Below are 23,812 nucleotides of genomic sequence, written 5' to 3' on the forward strand. Positions count from 1 at the left end.
TCGTTTCGTCAAAACCCGAACTTTTGAGGTAAGTCGAGAAGTTCTTCGGACAGTTATACACGACCGCACGGGCACCTGTTACCAACAAGGCTGAAGACCCAAGAGCCAAATTAACTTGACACTAAACTGAAGATATCCATACGTCAGCCTGTACGAGATTAAAAACAAGATCTCGAAGCCTATCCAACTGCAGCGGGGAGTCAGACAAGGCGATGTCATATTGCCCACGCTGTTCACCACTGCGTTGGAAGATGTCTTTAAGCTTCTGGACTGGAACGGTATGGGCATAAACATCAACAGCCAATACATCAGTCAACTTCGATTCGCAGACAATATCGTAATCATGGGAGAGACCATGGGAGACTTAAGCCATGTGCTCGATGGCCTCAATACAGCTTCCCAAGGTGTCGGTCATAAAATGAACATGGACCTGACGAAGATCATGTCAAATGTCCATGTCGCACCTACTCCCATAACAATTAGGAACTCTACTCTCGAAATTGGCGACCAGTACCTCTACCTCGGAAAAACAATCCAGTTAGGCAGGTCCAATTTCGCGAAAGAGGTCACTCGTTGAATCCAACTCGGATGGGCAGCATTCGGGAAGCTCCGTAAAATCTTCTTGTCCCAAATACCACAGTGTCTGAAGACGAAGGTTTTCAACCAGTGTGTGTTGCCAGTGATGACTTACGGTACGCAGACGTGGTCGCTAACTATCGGCGTTATGAGAAAGCTCATGGTCGCTCAGAGGTCAATGGAAGGGCTATTCTCGGTCTTTCCCTGCGAGATTGAATCAGAAATGAGGAGATCCGTAGGAGAATCAAAGTTACCGTCATAGTCCAAATGATTGCGAAACTGAAGTGGCAGTGGGTAGGGCACATAGTTCGACGGACAGATGGCCGTTGGGACAAGTCGTCGAATGGCGATCACGTACCGGAAAACGCAGTATTAGTAGGCCCCCAACAAGATGGACTGATGATCTGGTTAAGATCGCCGGAACACTTTGGATGAGGGCAGCGCAGGACCGATCGTCGTGGAAATCTTTGGGGGAGGCCTTTGTCCAGCAGTGGACGTCTTCCGGCTGATGATGAGATATAACAAACAATACAATATATTTCCTGATCATTTTTAGTGTTCTGACTGTAGTATATTTTAATACCTAACACTACTCCTGTCAAAACTATTGCTATCCAAAAGGGGCACGTGGGGACTACTTCTATAGTGTCAATATTCTAAGATACTGTCATTATTCTAAGGCTAAAGTAATAGTGTTCTGTCATCTGTGTTTTAAAGTGTTATTGTGTCAATATTCTAAGGTTAATGGCATTTGGATTGATTTAGTTCTTAAATTGTACTTTGATAACTACAAGTTAATATTGAAGTTATTTAAAGAAGTTTAAAGTTTGCTGATCTAAATTTTGAAATAAATATCTCAATCCCGTTGGCCGTATTTCGGGCATTCTATAAATCGGAAATCCAAAGGAGATAGGTCCCTGCCTCGGCACGGCTTATTCTTCTAGTTCGGTATGTAGATATTAAACACATTTAAATAGAATTTGCACAGCAATGTGCAATTAGTAATTACCATTAGGTAAGCATTGCACTGCAATTGGCGCAGAATAAGTTGCTGCTAATTAATTAATACACAAGTTTCAATGCTTAATAATTCGCTAAGTGTAAAAAACATCCATATTATGTGCAGCTAAAGCTATTTGTTCCTCCCGGCTTACGAGATTACACTCGCGCTATTTCGATCTTGTTTTCCAAACGAGAATCAAAATTCCATAAAAATCTAAATTGTTCATTTACACGTTTATTTAAATTTCTCTGCTCAATTCTAAATAATACATACTAAGTGAGTAACAAATAGTTCTTATAGCTCGAGCCTCTATTTAACTATTATCTTTGCTATTGATTATTCAAGTATCCTGTTGTCTGATTGTTATCTAAATATGGTGTGGCCATTCTGAACTGAGTCAGGCCTTAAATTTGACGATAAAAAAGAACTTGCTCACTTCCTGTGATTTATAAATAGCTCCGGGTACATATTGTATGTTTTAAGTTATATTGTAAAAAAATTGCATCAAGTTAATCAGCAAATTTTTTTCTAATTAAAACTTACTACTTAATAATTATACCTATAGTATATATTAATGATAATTGTAGATAAATTAATAACCTATATTAATTAAGTATGTTACGAATTTATCATGTTACAAAGTTTTCTTTATCAAGTATATACATAAATCAATCTTCATGATTGGAGCCTCCTTATAAGTGCCTGTGTTAGATGATGATGACAATCATGATGTGGTCTAATTTATCCTTGTCAAACTAGAAACCTTAGATAATTAATATGTCTAGATAGAATCTCTTGCTGTTAGACAACCAATAAAAACAGGCCAGGTAGAATATTTTAGTGTGCACACCAAGCTATGTCATACACTCATAATTTTCGGACACTGTGTTAGTTTGCATCAATTGCTCTAAATAGAGGTTAGTTCTAAACACAATTCTTTTTGACAGCTGTCATAGTCTATCTAGATGTATAAATGATCTAATACAAATCTGGTACTCCACCATTTTTAATGGGATGGGTAAAATGGTGATGTGACAAGGACCTGCATTCCAAAAGTATGTTCATACTTATTTTTTTAACAGATAACACAAACTTCAGTGACAAGAGTTTCAAAATGGCCTCGAACAATGCATTGGCTTTGTAGTGTGCTGAACATGTAGAAAATATTTATACTCATAAGAATACATGACACCTATTATGGGTATGTCTCCATTCAACAATCTTCTATGATGCAATGGGCCAGTGGAATTGTTGCCACTGTTCAGATATTATGGAACAATTTCATTGGCTGCTCAGCATGCTAGAATTTTGTATAAATCTGGTATATGAGCATAATCATCAACACATATTTATGGAAATAATTATTGCTAACAAATGTATACAATATTATCTAATGACGCAACCTTTTTCATTTATTACTATATGAATATGTATGGACAGTCATTGGATTGTTTTGAAGTCATATGATAAATAATACTTAGTGAATGTGACTTATGTGATGGTAAGTGACCATTGCAGTCCATGTTTGCTGTCAACTCTTATCAAATACTTTGCTGACAGCTTTGAGTGTGCATAATGATGTACTATATGCTCCTGGTGTTGTTGTGCAAGAGTGTGGATGGCTGTGATGACTTAACATCAGGTGTTCTGTTTGCTTGTTTGTCAACAAAAATATCAACCTCAATATATATAACCCTTTGTTGTAGTATGCTGTAAGCCTCATATTTATATTTATTAACCTTTCCGCATCGGCCGTGCCCGCGGGCACTGGTAATTCAAAAAACAATGAGAGCGGCTGTGCCGCGGGGCACTCTTTTACCTCATCCAGTTTTCACCCTTATTAGGTGTACAAGATGGTTTATTTGCCTACGTAGTTATGAACGAGTGAATTCCCAAACACATTTCGATCCGTTACGATTCAAGGCCACCAATATTCGACGTCATAGCTTTACGGACAAAGGACTTATGTGTCCACTTGTTCCCGGCCGGCGCAGCGAGCGGTCGTTATCAAGACTTTACACGAAGATCGTTCTTTGTGGAGATTTAAGCTTTATTTTATAATTAACATATACTATTCATTACAAAAACATAAAAGGAAATAAATAAAACAAGTAATTAACAATAATAACAATATTTATTTTAAAATATACCTATATTTACACTTTTTTTCGAATGAAAAGTCTGAGTGAAATAAAAAAGAAAGACAATATGAATAATTTATACATGGTCTTATAGCTTTTTCAATAGCTTTCAGTGACAGTCACTCAAATCACCCTAGTTATAAGCATTTTATAACTACACGTAAAATAATACACACGGGGAAAATGCCGCGAAAATGCCGGAAGCTTGCCGATCTACAGTGTACAGCGAGATCCGGAGCGCGCCGATTCGGAAAGGTTAATTATACATATAAAGTAAATAAATATTTCTTATATTATGTCTTTGAATATAATTATCTATGACCACCATTCCGCTTGTAACTATGTACTATGTGTTTTATTGTACAAATTCGTTTGTTCAGGATCAAGCACAAATAAGAACACTCACCACTACTGAATTACTAACCACTTTATTAACACTCAAGTACACTGTTTATATATATCTCTAACCTCCAAGTATTGTATAAGCTCAATAAAAATAAATAAACTTCCTCTTATCCTATATTAAGTATTAACTTGTGTAAACGCGACCCAAGTAGAGCCTAGCGCCATCTATGATTCTAGTGCGAAAACAATACTTATTGAACATTCCGCCCACCAAGAACTTTGTTCTTCAATACAATTAGTAAAAAAAAATCTCTAAATTAAAGTTATACACTGCTTTACTTCACTAATAAAGTTAATGTTCACTCAACATAATAACATAAAATAAGTATTCATCTCGGAATATAATATTGTACCGCCCACCGTGCTAATAACATAAGTATGATTACAAACTAAAACAAAGTGATATTTATAACAAATAAAAAAAATACAATAATGTTTAATCTACTACTAAATAGACCCATCTGTTGGTAGAAAACATAGTTTATTGCAAGGCCGTTTGAACATTCCCCTTTGTGTATCAATTGTTACAACCCTTACTATATTATCTATACCTGGATGTATTTTTACAATTTTGCCGAGAAGCCATTTGGCTGGAGGTAAATTATCCTCCTTTATAATTACAATGTCACCTTCCTTAGGTTCAACTTTACGAGTTGACCATTTATATCTATTGTTAAGAGTCGCTAAATATTCAGTAATCCATCGAGACCAAAAATGTCTAACCATTCTGTTACATATTTGCCATCTGTCCGAAAGATTAACAATATCATAATCTTTGTTTACGACATTTAACAAGGCTTCGCCTACTAAAAAATGGCCTGGTGTCAAGGGCAGTGGGTCGTTAGGATCGTTGCTTACAATAGTCAATGGACGCGAGTTAACACATGCTTCAACTTCGGCTAATACTGTAGATAACTCTTCATAGGTTAGTGTACTATCACCAATAACTTTTCTCAGATGTGTTTTAACAGAACGTACTCCAGCTTCCCATAATCCACCAAAGTTCGGTGCTTGTGGGGGAATGAAGTGCCAGTTTGTATTTTTGAGTGTAAGTGCTTCGGCAATGTCTTGAGTGTATTTTGACTTGGTACTGTTAAACATGTCTCGTAATAATTTGTCAGCACCAACAAAATTAGTGCCATTGTCACTGTATATATCTTGGCAATGACCTCTTCTCGATGTAAAGCGTTTAAACGCCGCAAGAAAGCCTTTTGATGTTAAGTCTGTTACAGCTTCAATATGCATAGCCCTCGTCACCATACATATAAATAGGCATATGTATCCTTTATACGATTTCGAGCCTCTCCCAGGTGAGAATCTGATATTGATAGGTCCCGCATAGTCAACGCCTGATGAGGTAAAAGGCTTGCTAGGCGTTAGCCTTACTTTTGGAAGTTGACCCATTAACTGCGTACTGTTGGTGTTTGAATATCTTTTACACGTGATGCATGCCCTGTAATACTTTTTGACTTCTTGTCTACCACGCATAATCCAATATTTTGAACGAATAAAGTTAAGAATGATCTGAGGTCCACCATGAAAGGTTTTGTTATGCGCATCCTTTATTAATAACTGCGTAAGATGACTCTTACACGGTATAATGATTGGATGACGTTCATCATAACTCAAATTAGCTTGTTCAATTCGACCACCCACTCTTAGTATGCCGTTTTTATCCAAAATCGGATAAAGAGTGTGAAGCTTACTCCTTTTGGGGATACACCCCTTATTTTTCAAAAACTTCATATCATCACCAAAATGAAACTCTTGTGCTTGTTTTATACACATCTGCAATACCTCATTCATTTCTTGAGTAGTAATGTATTTAGATAACTTAACCCGTTCTTCTTTAGTTTTAAGCCAGTATAAAATTCTTTTGCAATATGACATCACTCTCAACATTCGGTTTAAATTGGAAAACTTAGTCCACTCAAATTCTTCAATTTTGTCTTGTATTATTGTCATTGCTTTAATTTTTTGCTCTTCTTCTGTTTCAGGTATCTCAGTCTGTTTATTTTTAAGGTTTAGATTGTAAATCCAGTTTGGTCCATGCCACCATAAAGTATGCTCTAGTAGTTCTGAAGGTAGTAATCCACGTGAGGCACAATCTGCAGGATTCATATCTGACGTTACATGATCCCATTGCTCGAAGTCTAAAATCGTTAATATCTCCGATACTCTATTACTCACAAATGTAGACCATCGAGAAGCACCTCCTTTCAGCCACGCCAGTACAATTGTTGAATCTGTCCACGCATAAAGTTGTTCTTTAGGAATATTCATTACTTGAGCCGTCTCAGATAGTAATTTGGATGCTAAAACTGCGCCACATAATTCCAGTCTAGGCACCGTAAGTTCCTTTTCAATTGGAGCAACTTTTGTTTTGGCTGACACAATGGATGAGTATACTTGGTAATTTTGGGTTATGACTCGAAGATATACTACGGCCGCGTAAGCAGAAGTAGATGCATCGCAAAAAACGTGTAATTCCAGTTTGCATCCTTTTGTACAATTTAACCATCTTGGAATAGTTTCCATTAACTCTTGTTTATATCTCAACCACTCAACTAATATATCTTCGGGTAATTCATCGTCCCATCCTATTTGTGCTTTCCAAACTTTTTGTATCATAATCTTGGCTCTTATAATAATGGGAGCAATCCAACCTAAGGGATCATATAGTCTGGTGATGTCTGACAACATTTGTCGCTTCGTTATATTTCCTTTTATCTCAGGTAAGTTAATAGTATATTCGAAACTGTCTGTTTTTCTATTCCAACAAATTCCTAACACCTTCAACATGTGATCACTTTTGATAATTGGTATTAATGTTTCTTCTTTGAGCGTGTCTCGTGTTATGTATTCTAATAACCTTTTATTATTGCTACTCCACTTCTGTAACTGAAAGCCTCCACTGTTCATTAGTAAATTCATTTCTTTGTATATGCTTATAGCCTCGTCCTCAGTGTTACAGCCAGTCATTAAATCGTCGACATAGTAGTCTTTTTTTGTTATTTCTGCTGCAATTGGATACTTTGTCTTCTCTTCATCAGCGAGTCTCTGTAAACTTTTAATTGCTAGGTATGGAGCACAAGCAGTTCCGAAAGTAAGTGTTCGTAATCTGAAATGCTGTATTGGTATATCAGTGTTTGACCTCCATAAAATACGTTGGAAATTGGCATCATCTGTATGGACAAGCACATTTCTATACATTTTTACAATGTCTGCTATTATACAGATTGGATGTGTACGCCAGCGCATTAAAATGTGTCTAAGATCCTGCTGAATTTTAGGTCCAGTTGCCAACTCATCATTGAGTGAAATGCCGTTATTTCCTTTAGAAGAGGCATTCATCACTATGCGTACTTTCGTCGTCTCTTTATCATTTCTAACAACTGCGTGGTGGGGAAGGTAGATAGCTCGTGGATTGTCTAAGTCGTCGAGTGGAACTAATTCCATGTGGTTTAAGGTAAGATATTCGTTCATTACTTTCTCGTATTCAGTTCTCAACTTAATATCTTTTTCTAATCTTTTCTCTAGGTATAATAGTTTTCTCTCCGCTATTTTTCTTGTATTTCCGTATTGACATTGAGTATTTTCGACTTTAAAAGGTAATCGTACTATAAATTTTCCTTTTTCATTTCTAGTTGTAGTTTTTTCGTAATATTTCTCACACATCTCTTCTTCTACGGTAAATTACTTCTGGATTAAATCTGGTTCAGCTTGGACTTCCCAAAATTTTTTCAATATATCATCACTACTCATTTGTATGTGCATATTTATTATTTTCTCTTTGTGTGTTGCATCTCTTGGTACTCGTCCAGACAGTATCCATCCGAAAGCCGTATGTTGTGCCATTAAATTGCCCTCTGGGTGTTTCATCATTTTGTTGTGTAAAATCTCACTGTATACGTCTGCGCCTAAAAGAATATCTATTTTGCCTGGTGTTGCATAACCTGGGTCAGCTAACTGCAATTGTTTCAACTGTACCCATTCAGAAGCACATAGTTGATCTCCTGGAAGCAATGATGTTAGTACTCCTAATACGTACGCGTTTATACAAAATCTAACAGTTGGATTATAACGTGATTCAATAATTAATGAAACTGAATATTTTATTCTTGTTTGCCCATGTCCCAAGCCTGACACCACACCATTTATTGGCGATCGCTTAAGATTAAGGAGCTGTACAGTTGATTCACTTATAAAAGAAGCTTGTGAGCCTTGGTCTAATAGCGCCCGTCTGACGTATTTTTCTCCATTAGCTGCGTGTGCGTTAATAACAGCTGTAGCTAACAGTACATTATGGCTTTGTAATCGTTGTGAAAAGTTAGCGATTACTCTCGTTTCATTATGTAGTTCTCCTTCACTATTATTATCCTCTTTGTGTATCGACCCGTCTTTCTCAATGTGTAACATCGTGTGATGTTTCTTGCCACACTTTCTGCAGCTTGTGATTTGACGACATTTGTTCACTATATGATTTGGACACATACAGTTAAAACACAGTCGTTTGTGTTGAACGAAATCGATTCTCTCTTGTATTGGTTTTTGGATAAACTTTTGGCAGTGATATATGTAATGTGAACCGTTACATAAAGCGCAAGTACTTATTGAGGATTTGGTAATCTGTGGTAGTGCTGTATGAAAAGACTTATGTTTTGAAAACTGGTTCACTTTGTTAACAACTGAAGATTTCACAGATTGCTTGCAAGGATCAATCATTTCAATGCTGCGGAATCTACTTTCTAAGAATTCAGTCAGTTGTGCCCACTTTGGTAGATCAGCTGTCGAACTTAACATTTGTTCCCATAGCTTATGTGATTCTGTGTCTAATTTAGATACAACAAGGTAAACAATAAATGCATCGCATGATTTCGTATCAACTCATATGTTCTGTAGTGATTGTAAGCACGACGTAGTGGTATCAAGCAATTGCTTTAACGCATATGCTGATGCAGTTGTGATAGGCTTTTGTGTAAATAAAGTTGTAAGTATAGCGTTAGCATTGTATCTTTTATTGTTGTACCGTTTCACCAATTGTTTCCAAGCATCCTCATAATTTTGTTCTGTAATCGCAAAATTGCGTAATAATGTCTCTGGTTCACCAGTTAAGTTAGCTTTTAAGTAATGTAACTTTTGCACACAAGAAAGAGTTGTATTACTGTGTATCAATGAAACAAACATGTCATAGAAACTCTGCCATTCTTCATATTTACCACTAAATATAGGTAACTGTATTCGCGGAAGTGGTATTTCTGACATTTTCACTGTCTCAGGTGTTAACGCATATGAACTCGATGGTTTGGCAGTTGACAGGGCAGATTTGAGCAATGTTTTATATGTAGTGTATTTTTCTTGAAAAGAATCATATGTATCAAATGTAAAATATGTCATTGTTTCTTTACTGCTCTGTGGTACCGTGGAAACTAATTTTTTATGGCCTTCCTTAAATTCCTGAAAAAGCTCCTCCAATGTCTGTAGCCTTGTTTCGATATATGCACATGTTATTCTCTCTTTTGGCGACTTTTTATAGTTAATTTCAGCCTTTTGAAGTCTCTCGTATAGCTCAGTTTGTAAAATAAGAATTTCGTTGGCCATCTCACAGTTGTTTTACGTCAGAACAGTAAATATTTCAATGTTTAATAAACTAGTTAAGCAAAAAAGTTCTAAGTTATTGTTATATAGAAGCAAAAGATTACAAGTCTGTGGCACAAGCAATATTTTCTAAGTCAATGTATATAAATGCACAAATATTCTAAGTCCACAAGACGCCAGCAATATTATTCACAAGTCTAATTTATATCTTGATATTTCACTTCTCTGCACTATGTCTATTACTCACGGTTTACAAGTCCAAGTTCATTATCCTTAGTTTCGGCACCATGTACAAATTCGTTTGTTCGGGATCAAGCACAAATAAGAACACTCACCACTACTGAATTACTAACCACTTTATTAACACTCAAGTACACTGTTTATATATATCTCTAACCTCTAAGTATTGTATAAGCTCAATAAAAATAAATAAACTTCCTCTTATCCTATATTAAGTATTAACTTGTGTAAACGCGACCCAAGTAGAGCCTAGCGCCATCTATGATTCTAGTGCGAAAACAATACTTATTGCAATTCAAAAAATGCAAAAAATTCAAATATTTTTTTTTGTTTAAATCTTAATAAAAGGCCAGCAGCACATCTCTCGCACTCTGGTATTGCAGATGTCTTCCCATTAAGTCAGCTTCTTGCATATTTGCCCCCTCTTATATAACAATTAGAATTAATTATGTTGTATCTGGTTATGATTCATAGTGTTGTATATTTTGTAAGTACTTTCTATAAAATGTGTTGAGTTGGTGCACATGACCAATTAGTCAATTATGCCAGCTCCTGACCCAACCACCGGGGAACAATAGCAATCAGGTTGCGGAATACAACAATCAAATGGATATGATGCAGGTATTTAATACAATATTTTTATTAATTATACATAATGTCTAATGTCATAGTCCCTTCAACAATTCCGTTTATGGTCTTGGTGACCGATCAATCAGCAGAAAAAATTAATCAATATTTTTTTTATACATAATGGTTTTAATAATGTAATAGTATTATTACTAATCATATGTAATAATTGAACACACAACATGGAAATTTTTTTTAACATCAGGCCAGAGGTACTACAAGGTCTAAAGAACAAACAAGTAAACATATGTATACACAGAATAACAGTTTATCATTTTATATTAAATATATGATATGGTTTTAGGTACAGAAAATGGAACATGATGTAGAGAGCCAGGATGAAAAAACACAACAAAGAATAAAAAAGTTTGGTATCACAGGTAGATAATCCCTTTTTTTTTCAACTATCTACATATAAATGGACAGTGTTGTACAGTAATTATATATTTAAAAGTTTGCAGGACGTAATTCAGATATTTAAAAAATTGATTTAAACCTACTATAGTAGATTAGAATCCATTCTTTTTTTATAGAAAAGGAGGAGCGTACGGGTCACCTGTTGTTAAGTGATCACCACCGAACACATTCTCTTGCAGCACCAGAGGAATCCCAGGACCATTGCCGGCCTTTAAGGAAGGAACCCACGTGATATTGTCCCGGAAACACCACACAACGAAGTTCATTCCACAGCTTTGTAGTATGTGGAAGGAAGTTCTTTGAAATTCGCGGAGGAGCATCGCCACACATCCAGATAGTGGGGATGATATTCTAATTTGTGATGTGTCGTGCGAACATGGAATTCCGCTGCAGGAATCAGGTGAAACAGCTTTTCGGAACACTCCCCGTGATAAATGTGTAATGTGGAAGAAACAGAGTAACAGTGTAAATCGGGCTTAGGGGTCCAAGCAATAACCGTCGACAAAGACCTGTATGCTACGTCCAGTGAGGAGGCTGGAAGTCCATTTGCATAAACTCTAGGGAAGTCCAAATGATGGAAGTTTTCAGAGAAGCGCCTTTTGCCATACACGATCAAAGGTCTTCGCTATATCCAGCCAGGTCTTTTCCATTGCTTTCGATAGCCGCAGCCCATCTATGTGTTAGGCATACCAGAACATCGCCTGCCGACCGTCCATGGCGAAAGCCGTACTGTCGGTCGTTGATCAACTGGTGACCTTCTGGGTATACCAAAAGCTGGCGGTTAATTATGCTCTCCATGATTTTGGAGAGCAGTGAGGTAAATTAAAAAAAAAGAGGCTATTGACCTGTTGTTTGCCAGATCCGAACTGTCTCCTTCCAAAGGCTGACTTCCATGAGTTAGGAACTACGCCTTCTGACTTACAATTAAATTTATTCAACCGAATAATATAAAGAAGTTAAATTTACCATTTGTATTCAGAATAATAAAATTTTATTCCTAAGTATTGTAAATTAACAGATTAATATTTTAACAATGTTCTTTAAAATTGACAAATGCTATAGATTTTAATATATATTTAGATTATAATATATAATAATATTTTTTGCAGCACGAAAGCTGTCCTTGAAGGAGCGCCGTCGACGCCGCAACCAGCGGTTGAGGCGCCAGATCACTCCAAAGAGTGCGCTGATGGTCCTCAACGAAATGAAGCAAGGCGAGCAGATCACCAACGTATGTGCTCTCCTTGCTAAAGATTACTTAATATCTGTATTTATGTACTTATTTAACTTACAAGTTACTAAATTATTACAAAACTGCTGCCTATCTTTCTTAAGGTGTATAATATTAAGAAACTACCTTGCACAAAAGATGATTCTGACATTGCATGAACCTATATTTACCCTTTACAACTTACCTCGATGGTATTCTCCAATTACAAAGGATAATTCCATAATTAAAGTATTTTACCACGAAATATTAGAGAAAAATACAAAGACAACGCACTATTTCGGTACTGTATAGTACTTCCAGTTCGGTCTAAAATAACATTCTGTCTGCTAAAAGAGTATTTCTTTAATAAAAACATACAGATTGCCATACATGACAACATTCAAACTCGTCTAAAATCTAACAAGAGACTAGAGACAGTTGGTGCTAGGAATACATATGGTAAAAGAACCACTGAATATGTTGTTACGAGTCTGTTAAATAATCTAAGCAACTCTTTTATTTTTCAAGACAGATGACAGATGTACTTAAAGTTGAACACTGAACCGGTTCTATTGTTTGCTCGGCGGATTAGTGTGTTCGTTTGCAAACAAGAATTGAGACCATTTTAAGAATACGTCTTGGTTCGTGATTATTTTCTGTTGCTTATATTTTGTTATTTAGTTTTTGTTTTTTCTACTATCATTAATAAATTTTTTTGTTGTAATGTCGCAATGTACTACGTACGTCACTCCACACAAACCCAAGTGGATTATGGGTGCTATTGTATTCTCCTTTATGTTCCTTAAAATAAACAAATTTTAAATAATATATAAAATATGTTATACAAGACGTGTTTTTAGATAATATCGTTGAAACCAAAAAAATCCCTGCCAAGGCAACAGCTTGGGTCCAGCAAAGAATATGTAACAGTCCAGTCCAGCAAAGAGTATGTACAAGTACAGAAGGCTGACTCTACAAAATCAATAGCAATAGAGAGTCTTATGGCTATACAATAAGGTGCATTTGTATCGTCCATTCTTTAAGTCATCCAAATTTTATCAGTTTTTGAGAAGCAATAATTTGTATATTGTAATGAATCTTGTTCATTTTAACTCTCATAAAGCAGACTCAAGTGCTCGTCTACGCTTTCATCGTCTTCTCCCTTAATGCTTCGCGTTGGTCTTGAAATCTCGAGCGAATCCAAATTTCACAGTCATCTTAGGCAAAGCCAAAACGGCTACGTAGACATTAGAAGACAAGACTTCAAGCCCTCTTCAAAATGCAGTTCCGGTCACATAATATTTCAAATTTCTGGTCGGTTATACTCTCGACTGGATCCATACTGGATCCCAGTGCTCGAATTTTCAAGAAGTACCCTGTGAATGGCTTAATTGCCTTGCCTGGCGTAAGTATTAGAGATATGTCTGATATCTGACACTCACTATACGCCTCAAACAGAATAACTGTCGTCATAATTTGGATATTTGGCATTCATTAGTCGTGCGGTTCTCTTTCCTTTCTTCGTTACTTTATTTTTCGCGGTGTTTCCAAAACTATTAACCATTGTTCTTAAAAGCCGACCATAGTGCTAGGAATACCTACTAGTAACAGATTGAATGCAGCTTATTTTTTTTATGAAAATAAGGGATGAGACGAGGAGGATGTTCAGCTGATGGTAATTGATACGCCCTACCCATTACACTGGAGTGCCGCTCAGGATTCTTGAAAAATCCAAAAATTTTGAGCGGCATTACAATTATTCCGCTCGTCACCTGTATGTTTCACATTCGATGTTAAGTCTCAGTTGCCCAGTAATTTCACTAGCTACGGCGCGCTTCAGACCGAAACACAGTAATGTTTACACATCACTGCTTCACGGCAGAAATAGGCGCCGTTGTGGTACCCATAATCATTATCTAGCCGGCTTCACATGCACTTCATGCAATTCACACATTCCACTGTTTTTTTTTAGCTTTCCATACGACTTCAAAAAAGAAGGGTTCAGCTAACTTGATCAAAACGTTTTCAGTTGTTCAAGGTGACTCCCGTACAGATGAATCACTTCGGCAAGCTGATCCAGCAGAACTATGAGGCTGAATGTACTATCGATGGTGTCACTTACAAAGGTTACGGTGAGTATCATCCATGCTTTATTGCCAGTGTACTACTCCGGTACAGTGTCTCAGTGCTAGGGTCAGTTACCAACCACCTAAGCCATCTGAGTGTTGTTTGTAATGTCACTGTTCAGCGATCTATCGAATTCTGGCGATGGTAAAGGCATAAAGGCATTCTTCAAAATTGATTCCTTTCGAATTCTTTTTGATGTCATTTCTAATATACTAGATACTACTACCGCTTCGGAAACAAATGGCGCTCTGAGAGAGAATAAGCGGCGCAAGAAACTCTCCCAGCATTCTTTTTTTGCGATCTTTTCAATACTACTAAACTCTCTCAAAAGAAGTTATTGAAGTATACTTCTCTAGGCGCTTTATGAAAAAATGATGATAGTGAAATTATAAGATGTGCGCGCGTCACTGTAACACAAAAGTAACAGGTTGAAGTTGGTTCCCAAAATTTTCTGACGTTTTCGTCATTCGTTATTTTTTTTTGGTTTCTTCGTCCATTACATTATCGTCACAGGCAAAGGGTTCAAGCCCCTACAGCCGTATTCATTATTTATTAATTAATTGTCAAGTTATATTTGCAAGATTTTTACAAAATGGTTCTCTCTTAAAACGTAGAATTTTTCGCTTCGTTATGTCAAAGCAGTATAACTTCTTGCGTGCATACATAAGTACACACACACTTTTTTATTAATGTGAGCTCACGGTCGCTCGAAGCTCGGAGGCGTGGTCCAAAGAATGTGAGTCAATCAGACGCTAAATATAAAAACATATTTAATAATATGGCCAAAGTACCTACCTACATTATATTTTAAAATACAAGAGAAGGTCAAACTGTTCCTGTGATGTGTTGCGATGTGTATTTCCGTGTGTGTGCATTTTCTTATTTCAGATTTTAGTTTATATTTTGTGCTCATTATTTAATAAAATGCACGACATTTAACAAGCAATAGAATGTCCTATTGTATTGCTTCTCTCATTGTAACTTTCGAATGTTTTAAAACATATAGTACCGATAGTATATTTTTTAACATATAATGGTATAGTACCGATGTAAATGTGGCTCTTACTGCCGGCAGGTGACACCAAGTCGGCTGCGAGGAACAACGCGGCCGAACAGGCGGTGCGAGACCTGGTCATCAAGTGCATGGAGCGGGCAAAGGAACCAGCCCCGAACGAAACCGCCGGTAACCTGCCCTCACAAGCTACACATACTATTACACGATGAATTATTATGTATAGCGTATATGCGTATATATAGCCGCTCAGAAATATTGGAATTTTTCATGAATCCTGAGCGGCATTGCAATGGGCAGGGCGTTTCAATTACCATCAGCTCAACGTCCTGCTCGTCTTATCCCTTATTTTCATTAAAAAAATGTTACTATACATACCTAAACAGTAAAATATATTATTATAAAATTCAGTCCAATTAAAAATCCCGTTTTGTTTGACTATAAAATTGATAATATGCCACTTGGGCAAGCGTTTGTTACCGCGACCTTGGTCTTGACCTTGACTCTTTAAGGCCTTAGATAAATCACAAATGATACCAAGATCGACAGGAACAAAAACAGGGAGTACCTGATATCCACAGTTGATCTCTTTCTATGGAAACCTGCCTTAAGGCCTGTATTCACTTTGATTAGTGCGAGTGCAAGTGATTAGTTATTGAGGATGATTAGTACAGGTAGTGTCCAATTCTTGTTTAGTAAATTCAGTTGTTAGGTCTCGATCAGCAAGTATGGACGAACACAGAGGAGCGCGCTTGAAATTGCAAGAAGTACTTAAAGAATTAGTATTAAACGCGGTGGTATCTGAAACCAAAGAACTTTGGGAAGCTGAAACTGCATGACATAAAATATGGGTCCGAAAATGGATTAATAGAAGATCCATTCATGGCGCAAGCTGCCAACTCTTTAAGGAATTGGCTGCTGAAAATACGACGGAATATTACTTTGCTCTCAGATTGACCGAAGAGTCCTTTAATATACTACTAAACCTCGTTGCACCCGTCATACTTTTGTAAAGTTTACACTTCTGTGTCAGTGGCAGGCAATCTGCGAGTGAGCGGGAATGGAGGGCGCGGGACGTAGCTAAATAAAATGGAACACGCTTCTAATCACGTTACTACGCAGCCAACTAATCACCTGCACTTATCAGTCGCTGTCCATACTTGTTATCTCCTAATCACTAATCACCTGCACTAATCACAAATCAAAGTGAATACTTGTTGTGCCTAGTACTCGGTTGGGTCGAGTTAGTAAGTCTTTTGTTGGGCGATGTATATGCTTCTACAATATGATCCCAGAAAATGTACAAAACAAATGTGTTACGAAATTTAAAAGAATTGTTAAAAAACGTTTGTGTGGGAAAGGTTATTATAGCATAAACGATTTTCTTAATGACACCACGGACTGGGAATAAAGCGAACACCCTCAGGCTCTTTAATTATAAATGTTTACTGTACGATATTACATTGTAATCCATATTTTATATTAAAAAAAAAAGCCCGCTGAGTTTCTTGCGCCCATTCTTCTCAGGTCTGAGGCAGTCTCTTTTGAATGGGTGGTAGATTTTGACGTTCAATAAGTGATTTTAAATCCTATTTTGAATAAAAATATTTAAATTTGAATTTGAATCCAGGCCTTTATATAAAATTCTTACATAGTAATGAAAATTCTATCTTAATTTGCATCTATTAAATAAAATATTCATAAAGTAACAATAGTAAATTTTGAATATATTTTGATGACAAATAAAGCACCAATTCGAAAACAAATGGCGTGCTGAGAGAGAAGAAACGGCATAAGACAATCTCCCATATCCATATATTTCACTCTCTTTTTTATGTTAAACTCATTAACAATAAATTAACGTAACTGGATGGAAACTATTTAGTTGGCAGTAGTAGTCCTCGAATGGCGACCACGTAACGAAAGAGACAGTGTTGGTACGCCCCGCACAAGATGGACCGACGATTTGGTCAAGGTAGCCAGGATACGTTGGATGAGGACAGCGCAGGACTGATCGTCGTGGAAATGTTTGGGGGAGATCTTTGTCCAACAGTGGACGTCTTCCGTCAGATAATAATGATGATGAAGTTGGTAGTGATGTTAATATTATAATTTGTAGCGACGGACGAGTCGATGGAACAAGACGAGGACACGGGTCTCCCCATGGCGCAGCTGGCGTCGTACGCGCTCTTCAAGCTGTTCAGCGAGTGGGAGCAGGGCGGCTACAAGGTGCCGCTCATGAGGACCCCGGTTAGTAATACAGTGCTGATTGTTGGATGATTTATCGTTGATTCGCATTTGTTGGTGAATGAGTTTGAATGATGGTAAGTAATACGGCCTGCCCACTACAATGCTGTACCACTCAGGATTCTTGAAAAATACAAAATTCTTAGCGGCATCGCAATAGAGCTCGATATCTTGAGATATTAGAATTTATATGTTAAATCTCACTATCACGGTAATGTGAGTAGCAGCGGCGCCTTTCGAACCGCAACACACATTGCTTGCACAGAACTGCAATACGACAGAAAAAGGTGCTGCTGTGGTGCCCATCCTGCGGACAAAGGCCTCCAACTGGCGTGGTATAACAGGTGACAGGAGCAAAGGTTGTCACTCAAACTAATTTACAATCAGTTACAAATATACGCAAATAAGAAAGAATATTGTATGATACGATTATAAGAATATAATATAATATTTATATATATTAAGGTACTGGTAGAGTCAAATAATTTATTTTATTTTATTCGGGAAACAAACAGTATAACTTAATACACTTAAAAAATAAAACTTAAAATATAAGTCACTGACCAATAAAAGTTTCCACAATTAAATAGTACATAGATAATTGCGAGCAAATTAATTACAATTTAGAAGTACCTATTTGTATTGAAAATAATAAATACATATATTGAATTGAAATTAATAAAATATTTACAGAAAATTATTGATGGTTTTAGTAATAAAATAATAGCCCGACATCTCATAGAGTTAAGAAATTATTATGTATATTAATAAGTGAGACAATGTATCTTGATAAATAATTCCTTATTCTCCTACAGCTGCCTATATATATAGACACTAGAAAAGATCCGATCCGATCCCTAGTACAGAAGTGTTCTTTTAAAAGATCAGGAGAAAAAAAATTGTTGTATTTTTTTGAATGAATAGAATTATATTATGTGTCTGAGCGGGGTCGTTCGCGCCAGCTAACATCTAAAAAATTTTACTCATAAATGAAGTCAGGTTTAATCAACACAGTTCCTCAAGCGAAGGATTGATGGCGTTAATGTGCGTTGACGATTTGACATCGACAAGACACATATATATATATATATATGCAGGTAGTATAACGTGATTGACAGATCTGATCGAGAGTGATCACCGTCACCCATGTTGTCTAGCAAAAAAGAGAAACCAGCGTCATAGAGTACCGGTGTGTGTAATTGTTTCAGGGAAGCGCAGGCTCGGAGTCTGACGGGACCGTGTCGGTGGCGCCGGGCGCCGGGCCCAAGGAGCGCCAGCTGCCTCCGAAGGCGCTGGAGATGCACCCGTGCATGCTGCTGACGTACATGCGGCCGCACCAGGTGTACCGGGAGCTGCAGGTGGAGGGCCGAGGGCCGCCCAACCTCACCTTCACCGTGGGCGTCGACGTGGACGGACACACCTTCACTGGGAAGGGTATGTGCTCCGGCGCGGTACAAGTTGTAGCGACAGCTGGCAGCACGAGATGCAGCCTATATTGCACACGTGACAAGCTAAATCACTTTCACACACAAAAGTAATGAGGCTGAGCCAAAACACATAAGAAAAAAAACTTATTAAAACAATCAACTATTGTGGTTCTTGTTAATAAAAAGACTTAAGAATTATAAAAAAAATATTTGAACCCGATAAGAAAAATATCATTATAGGTCTCTACATTGCAACCTTATAAAGATAATTAACCATATTCATCTACGTCACATTAATCCTATATAGTAAGTAGGAATTAGACATTTACCATTAATATACACCCAATTTTTTTTTATAAATAATAGTTGTTTATGCAACTGTTCTTTAATACCTAAGTGTTTTAATACCTAATTATCAACAGTTGCTTACAAGACTTTATATACACCCATAATATAAATGCTCTATAAAATATTCTGAAACAGCTACCTTACTGCTAACATTAAAAAAGCCAGACCTAGTAACCATTACAGCATCCAAACGAGTGTTGTAATGTTGTACTGAATTTCATTACAACACTCGTTTGGATAATGTAATGATTATTTGGACATTGGGTGTTTTAATGTTGGCAATAAGCTAACTGTTTTAGAATCTTTCATAGATGATTTTAATGCATGGGTGTCGATAAAAGGGTGTTATATTATGGTGGAACCATACCAATATTGTATAGGGTGTGTTCCATGGTAACTTCACTACCTCTTTCCTCGATCTCCTTAGCATCTTCCTTGTGTCAGCAAGATGCAAAGCAAGTGAGAAGGACATACAAGGAACTCATTGGGCACTCAGTCTCTGTGAACAGTTTACGATATCCAATGACTAGGCCTTACTAACGCCTTTTATTGTTGACACTCATTTGATACTTTCAGCCTGATTTTTCACTGAGAGCCATCTCCCGGCTATTGCCCTCGTCGGCAGTCTCTCCACAGTCGGACTTGTTTAAAGCAGCTAAAGTAAATATGTGTCGTTCGCGAATGATTGAATTAAAAGACCCGGGTCGCAAGACCCGCGCGATTGAACGGGTCGCCGTGCCAAAAGTGATTCGTTCTTTCGCAGTAGGTCGATCGTATGAACCACCAATCATTTGATCGTCGCGACTTATCCACCCGCCGCCGCCCGCGCACCCCTTCTCTCACCCTGACCGATTGGGTCAATTATTTCTGTTGTAAATTTATTTATTACATAATATATTTCTTTAATTGTTTGTGTTTTTTTCTTTACAAAATCTATGCTAGGTAAACAAAGATTTATTGAATATTAAGTTATTATTAGATAATAATTAATATAAAGAATATAGAATATTAACATAAGAAGGCATGCGCGTCTAATACTACTTGATATTAGTATTAGTTAGTAGGTTCTTAGCAATTACGTACTACTATTGTACGTAGGTAACTGGCAAGTGGCAACGGTTCTGGGGGCCTACTCCTAACATCGATATTCGATATATCGTGGCATTAGTCGTGTGAATCCTAGTCTTAGTTACATCGTATTCAATGTCGAAACGATGATTGAACGAACGAAACATTATTCGATATTATCGGTCCTAACCTTCCTCTTAGTTGAAAATGTCAGTTGTCGTTGCTATTATCGTTTCAATTTGTAGTTGTGCTTTCATTTTGATTGTGGAGTCAATTTCTTGAGTCTTTGGTGTATATTAAATAAATAAACATAAGCCAAATATTTAAACATTAGTTACATAATCACATATATTTGGTTTTCCTTCAGTGAGAAGTGTTGCCCTTTCGAGCACACTGTATATACGCATATGAGGATTGTCGTTTCCACCGACCACCCTAACAAATTATAAATAATCAACAGTATATTTTTTACTACCAAGTAATTTAAGGCGTTTCATTGGCCGTTTATGCGTAGAAAGTACTAGAAAATGGCCGCCTTACAAATAGGAAGTCGACGAGAAGGGTTGAGTTACTTTTTTTACATTTTTTTATTCGCATGTTAGTATTATTTATTCAATTTGAATTGGTTTTATTATATTAATTTCATTATTTTTGAATATTTACATTTTGTATGAATGATGTTAATTGGTGGGGCAGAGTCTGGCATGGTTCTTTGCGTTTAAACTATGTTTTGACTTTTGACACTTAACAGCGACATAGCACATAAGATAATATTTAGTTTTTCAAGGTTTGCACATAATTAATTCACACTAACATCGTAAAACAATCTAAATATTAGTCTATGGTTACGATAAACGAAAAGGAATTCGAACAATTGTTAGAGTAGGGTAGTTGAACCAATCAATCGATCGAACGGGTCGCGCGACCCGAGTCATTTTGGGTCATCTCTAAAATTGAACGAACGACACATGTCTAATCTAAAGTGTTATTTTTTATATTTTATCAATAAGCAAGAGTATTCTTAACGTGTTTCAGCCGGCAACAAGAAGGAAGCACGGCGGCGTGCGGCCATCGCCGCCTGCAAGGTGCTGTTTGACATCCACTTTGAGGAGTGAGTTGAGAGGGCGCGACTCTGTCACAGTGAACGATACTCCGTCAGCCTCTAACGAATCATTCAGTGGATTTGTTCTTTTGTTGTTCAAGTCTAATTCAATTCAAAAATCAACATCCACCCATTCTTGTCGTCACAATAACAATGGTCGTTCTTTAAGTTATAAGTATTAAATATATCACTTAGAATCAATGTTCTGTATAAGTTATAATATTAAAAAATTACCAAATTTTTACCTTTATAAGTGTAGTGTTACTTAGCAGTACAGTCTCAACTTAGTTGTGTGATAATTAATTCCGAGTGACAGTTTGTGAGTAAAGAGTATTATTATATTTCATATTGTTTATAGCAAGATACAAGTGTCTAATGCAGCCTCCAACTGGTGACAAATCTCACAGACTCACATTATGTAGCCACTCTAGGAGCCTGTAATACGGATACCACTCTATTCTTTTTTTAATTATCGTATGAGCGTATCAAATAACCTCAACTGAACGTCCTGCTCGTCTCGTCCCTTAATCTCATAAAAAAAAGTTTATCTCTTAATACGAAGAGAACTTTTGTCCGTCATTTATTACCTATTCTCATCAGTTTATTTTGATATGAATTATTTTAAAAGCAGCTAATTGTATAAATTATATTCCTTAGCTTGTGTGAGTGCATATTCAGATTTTACTAAACGATGTCGAGTGGCTTTAGTAGTGTGTATGGTTTATGTTTCGCCCCTTATGTTTACTTGGACTATTAAATAATGTTAGACTATGTTAAAGCTATATGGAACCCGAATATGAATGAATAAAAATGTATTTTTTACCAAAAAACCTTATGTAATGTAAAGTTACAATTACAAGTGTTTTAATCCTTTAAAAAGTATTTTATTTAAATCTGTAACACGTGTGTGGCCATGCAGTGGCATGTTTGTGACGCGGCTGGGGGCGGGGCCTTCCCTTACTGCATCTACATAAGTGCTGATTAGTTACTACTCCTCTTCGGCTCTGAGTGATGTACCTACCTAGTGTCACTATGAGACAATTGAAGTTACTGGGCAAATACTGCCCTGTACTTTCCCCGGGGCGTAAAAAGAATAGGGGAGTCCCAGGCCCATGGGTGTCGTAACAGGCGACTAAGGGCTTTTTAGAAGTGGGAGAGTCAAGCTGCCGTCTTATGATTTCAGCACAATCGGGCCGACTCGTCCGGGTTAATTACCACACTCGCACATAATACCGGCGTGAAGTAGCGGCCTAGTGCCGCTATGTTTCGCATAGGTTAGTGTCGAGGACCGGAGGCCATCCCTTACCCCCACCCCCTCCCCCCAAGAAAATATGAGAGCGGTCCATAAAGAGATATTACCCCAGGAGGGTACCGGCTCTACCAGAGCCGGAGAATCCCTCCCCGAGCACTCTCGCTCGGGCTGCCCTTCGTATTCTGGGGTGGGCACAGAACCGCGCATGACCAAGGACAAACGAGGCAGAAACACCACGGCACCCCTATCGACGCTCAACGTGGACTTTTGCAATATCAGGGGAATTCACTCCAATTTAAACGCCGTCCACCACTACCTTGAGACGGCGCAGCCGGCCTTGTGTTTCCTTACGGAGACGCAGATATCTCGACCTAGCGATACGTTAAATATGTTAACGTACCCCGGGTACAAAATTGAGCACAATTTTTGCCTCATGCCGGGGTATGTGTGTACGTTAGGGAGAATATCTGCTGTCGCCGTCTCGGCAATTTTGAGGGTTGGGACCTGTGTACTCTCTGGCTCCGCCTAGATTAGAGGACCGCGTCCGTATCTATGCGTGTGTCTACAGGTCCCATAGTGGTAACGCAGAAACCGATCATCTCATGGGCTGCGTTCAAGCGGCAATTGACGACGTGCTTGCACAGATCCCCTCCGCTGAAATCGTAGTCTTGGGTGATTTCAACGGGCGCAATGCCGAATGGCTTGGATCACGTACCACAGACTACGCAGGGCGATCTGTGCATAATTTTGCATTGGCGTATGGTATGTCCCAATTGGTTGAGTCGCCAACGCGGCTCCCGGATGTGGATAGCCACATGCCGTCCTTATTAGATCTTCTGCTGACTACACATCCCGATGGTTACCAGGTCTGTGTCGACGCCCCTCTCGGAACGTCCGACCAATGCCTGGTCAGGAGTGTAGTGCCTATCCGACGCCAACGTCGCAGACCACCAGCGACCCGCCGCGTTCGGCACTACAAGTCAGCAGATTGGGATAGGATGCGTTCCTTTTT

At 37.7% G+C, this 23,812-nt stretch overlaps 1 protein-coding gene across 3 annotated transcripts; it reads left to right on the plus strand.

Moving 5' to 3' along the window:
* Positions 1 to 1,291: 1,291 nt before the first annotated feature.
* On the plus strand, positions 1,292 to 22,427 carry LOC126968985 (uncharacterized). Of its 3 annotated transcripts, XM_050814247.1 has the most exons (10): positions 1,292 to 1,524; positions 2,662 to 2,780; positions 10,513 to 10,584; positions 10,895 to 10,970; positions 12,117 to 12,238; positions 14,247 to 14,349; positions 15,420 to 15,527; positions 17,476 to 17,606; positions 18,812 to 19,037; positions 21,482 to 22,427. In XM_050814247.1, exons 3-10 carry the CDS (start codon positions 10,570 to 10,572, stop codon positions 21,559 to 21,561), a joined length of 861 nt encoding a protein of 286 aa, XP_050670204.1. In that variant the 5' UTR covers positions 1,292 to 1,524; positions 2,662 to 2,780; positions 10,513 to 10,569; the 3' UTR covers positions 21,562 to 22,427. The 3 variants fall into 3 exon arrangements, with proteins under 3 accessions (XP_050670204.1, XP_050670203.1, XP_050670206.1); XM_050814246.1 differs by lacking the exon at positions 2,662 to 2,780; XM_050814249.1 differs by lacking the exons at positions 1,292 to 1,524; positions 2,662 to 2,780 and having other exon boundaries at positions 10,494 to 10,584.
* The last annotated feature ends 1,385 nt before the right edge of the window (positions 22,428 to 23,812 follow it).

This window comes from Leptidea sinapis, chromosome 17 (assembly GCF_905404315.1).
Source record: "Leptidea sinapis chromosome 17, ilLepSina1.1, whole genome shotgun sequence".
Taxonomy (NCBI): domain Eukaryota; kingdom Metazoa; phylum Arthropoda; class Insecta; order Lepidoptera; family Pieridae; genus Leptidea; species Leptidea sinapis.

What these genes read in the sequence shown, in the direction of transcription:
- LOC126968985 (XM_050814247.1), top strand. An exon ending in AAGGCGAGCAGATCACCAAC is followed by an intron (nt 12,239 to 14,246) that starts GTATGTGCTCTC and finishes AAACGTTTTCAG; the next exon opens with TTGTTCAAGGTGACTCCCGT. An exon ending in TGTCACTTACAAAGGTTACG is followed by an intron (nt 14,350 to 15,419) that starts GTGAGTATCATC and finishes TACTGCCGGCAG; the next exon opens with GTGACACCAAGTCGGCTGCG.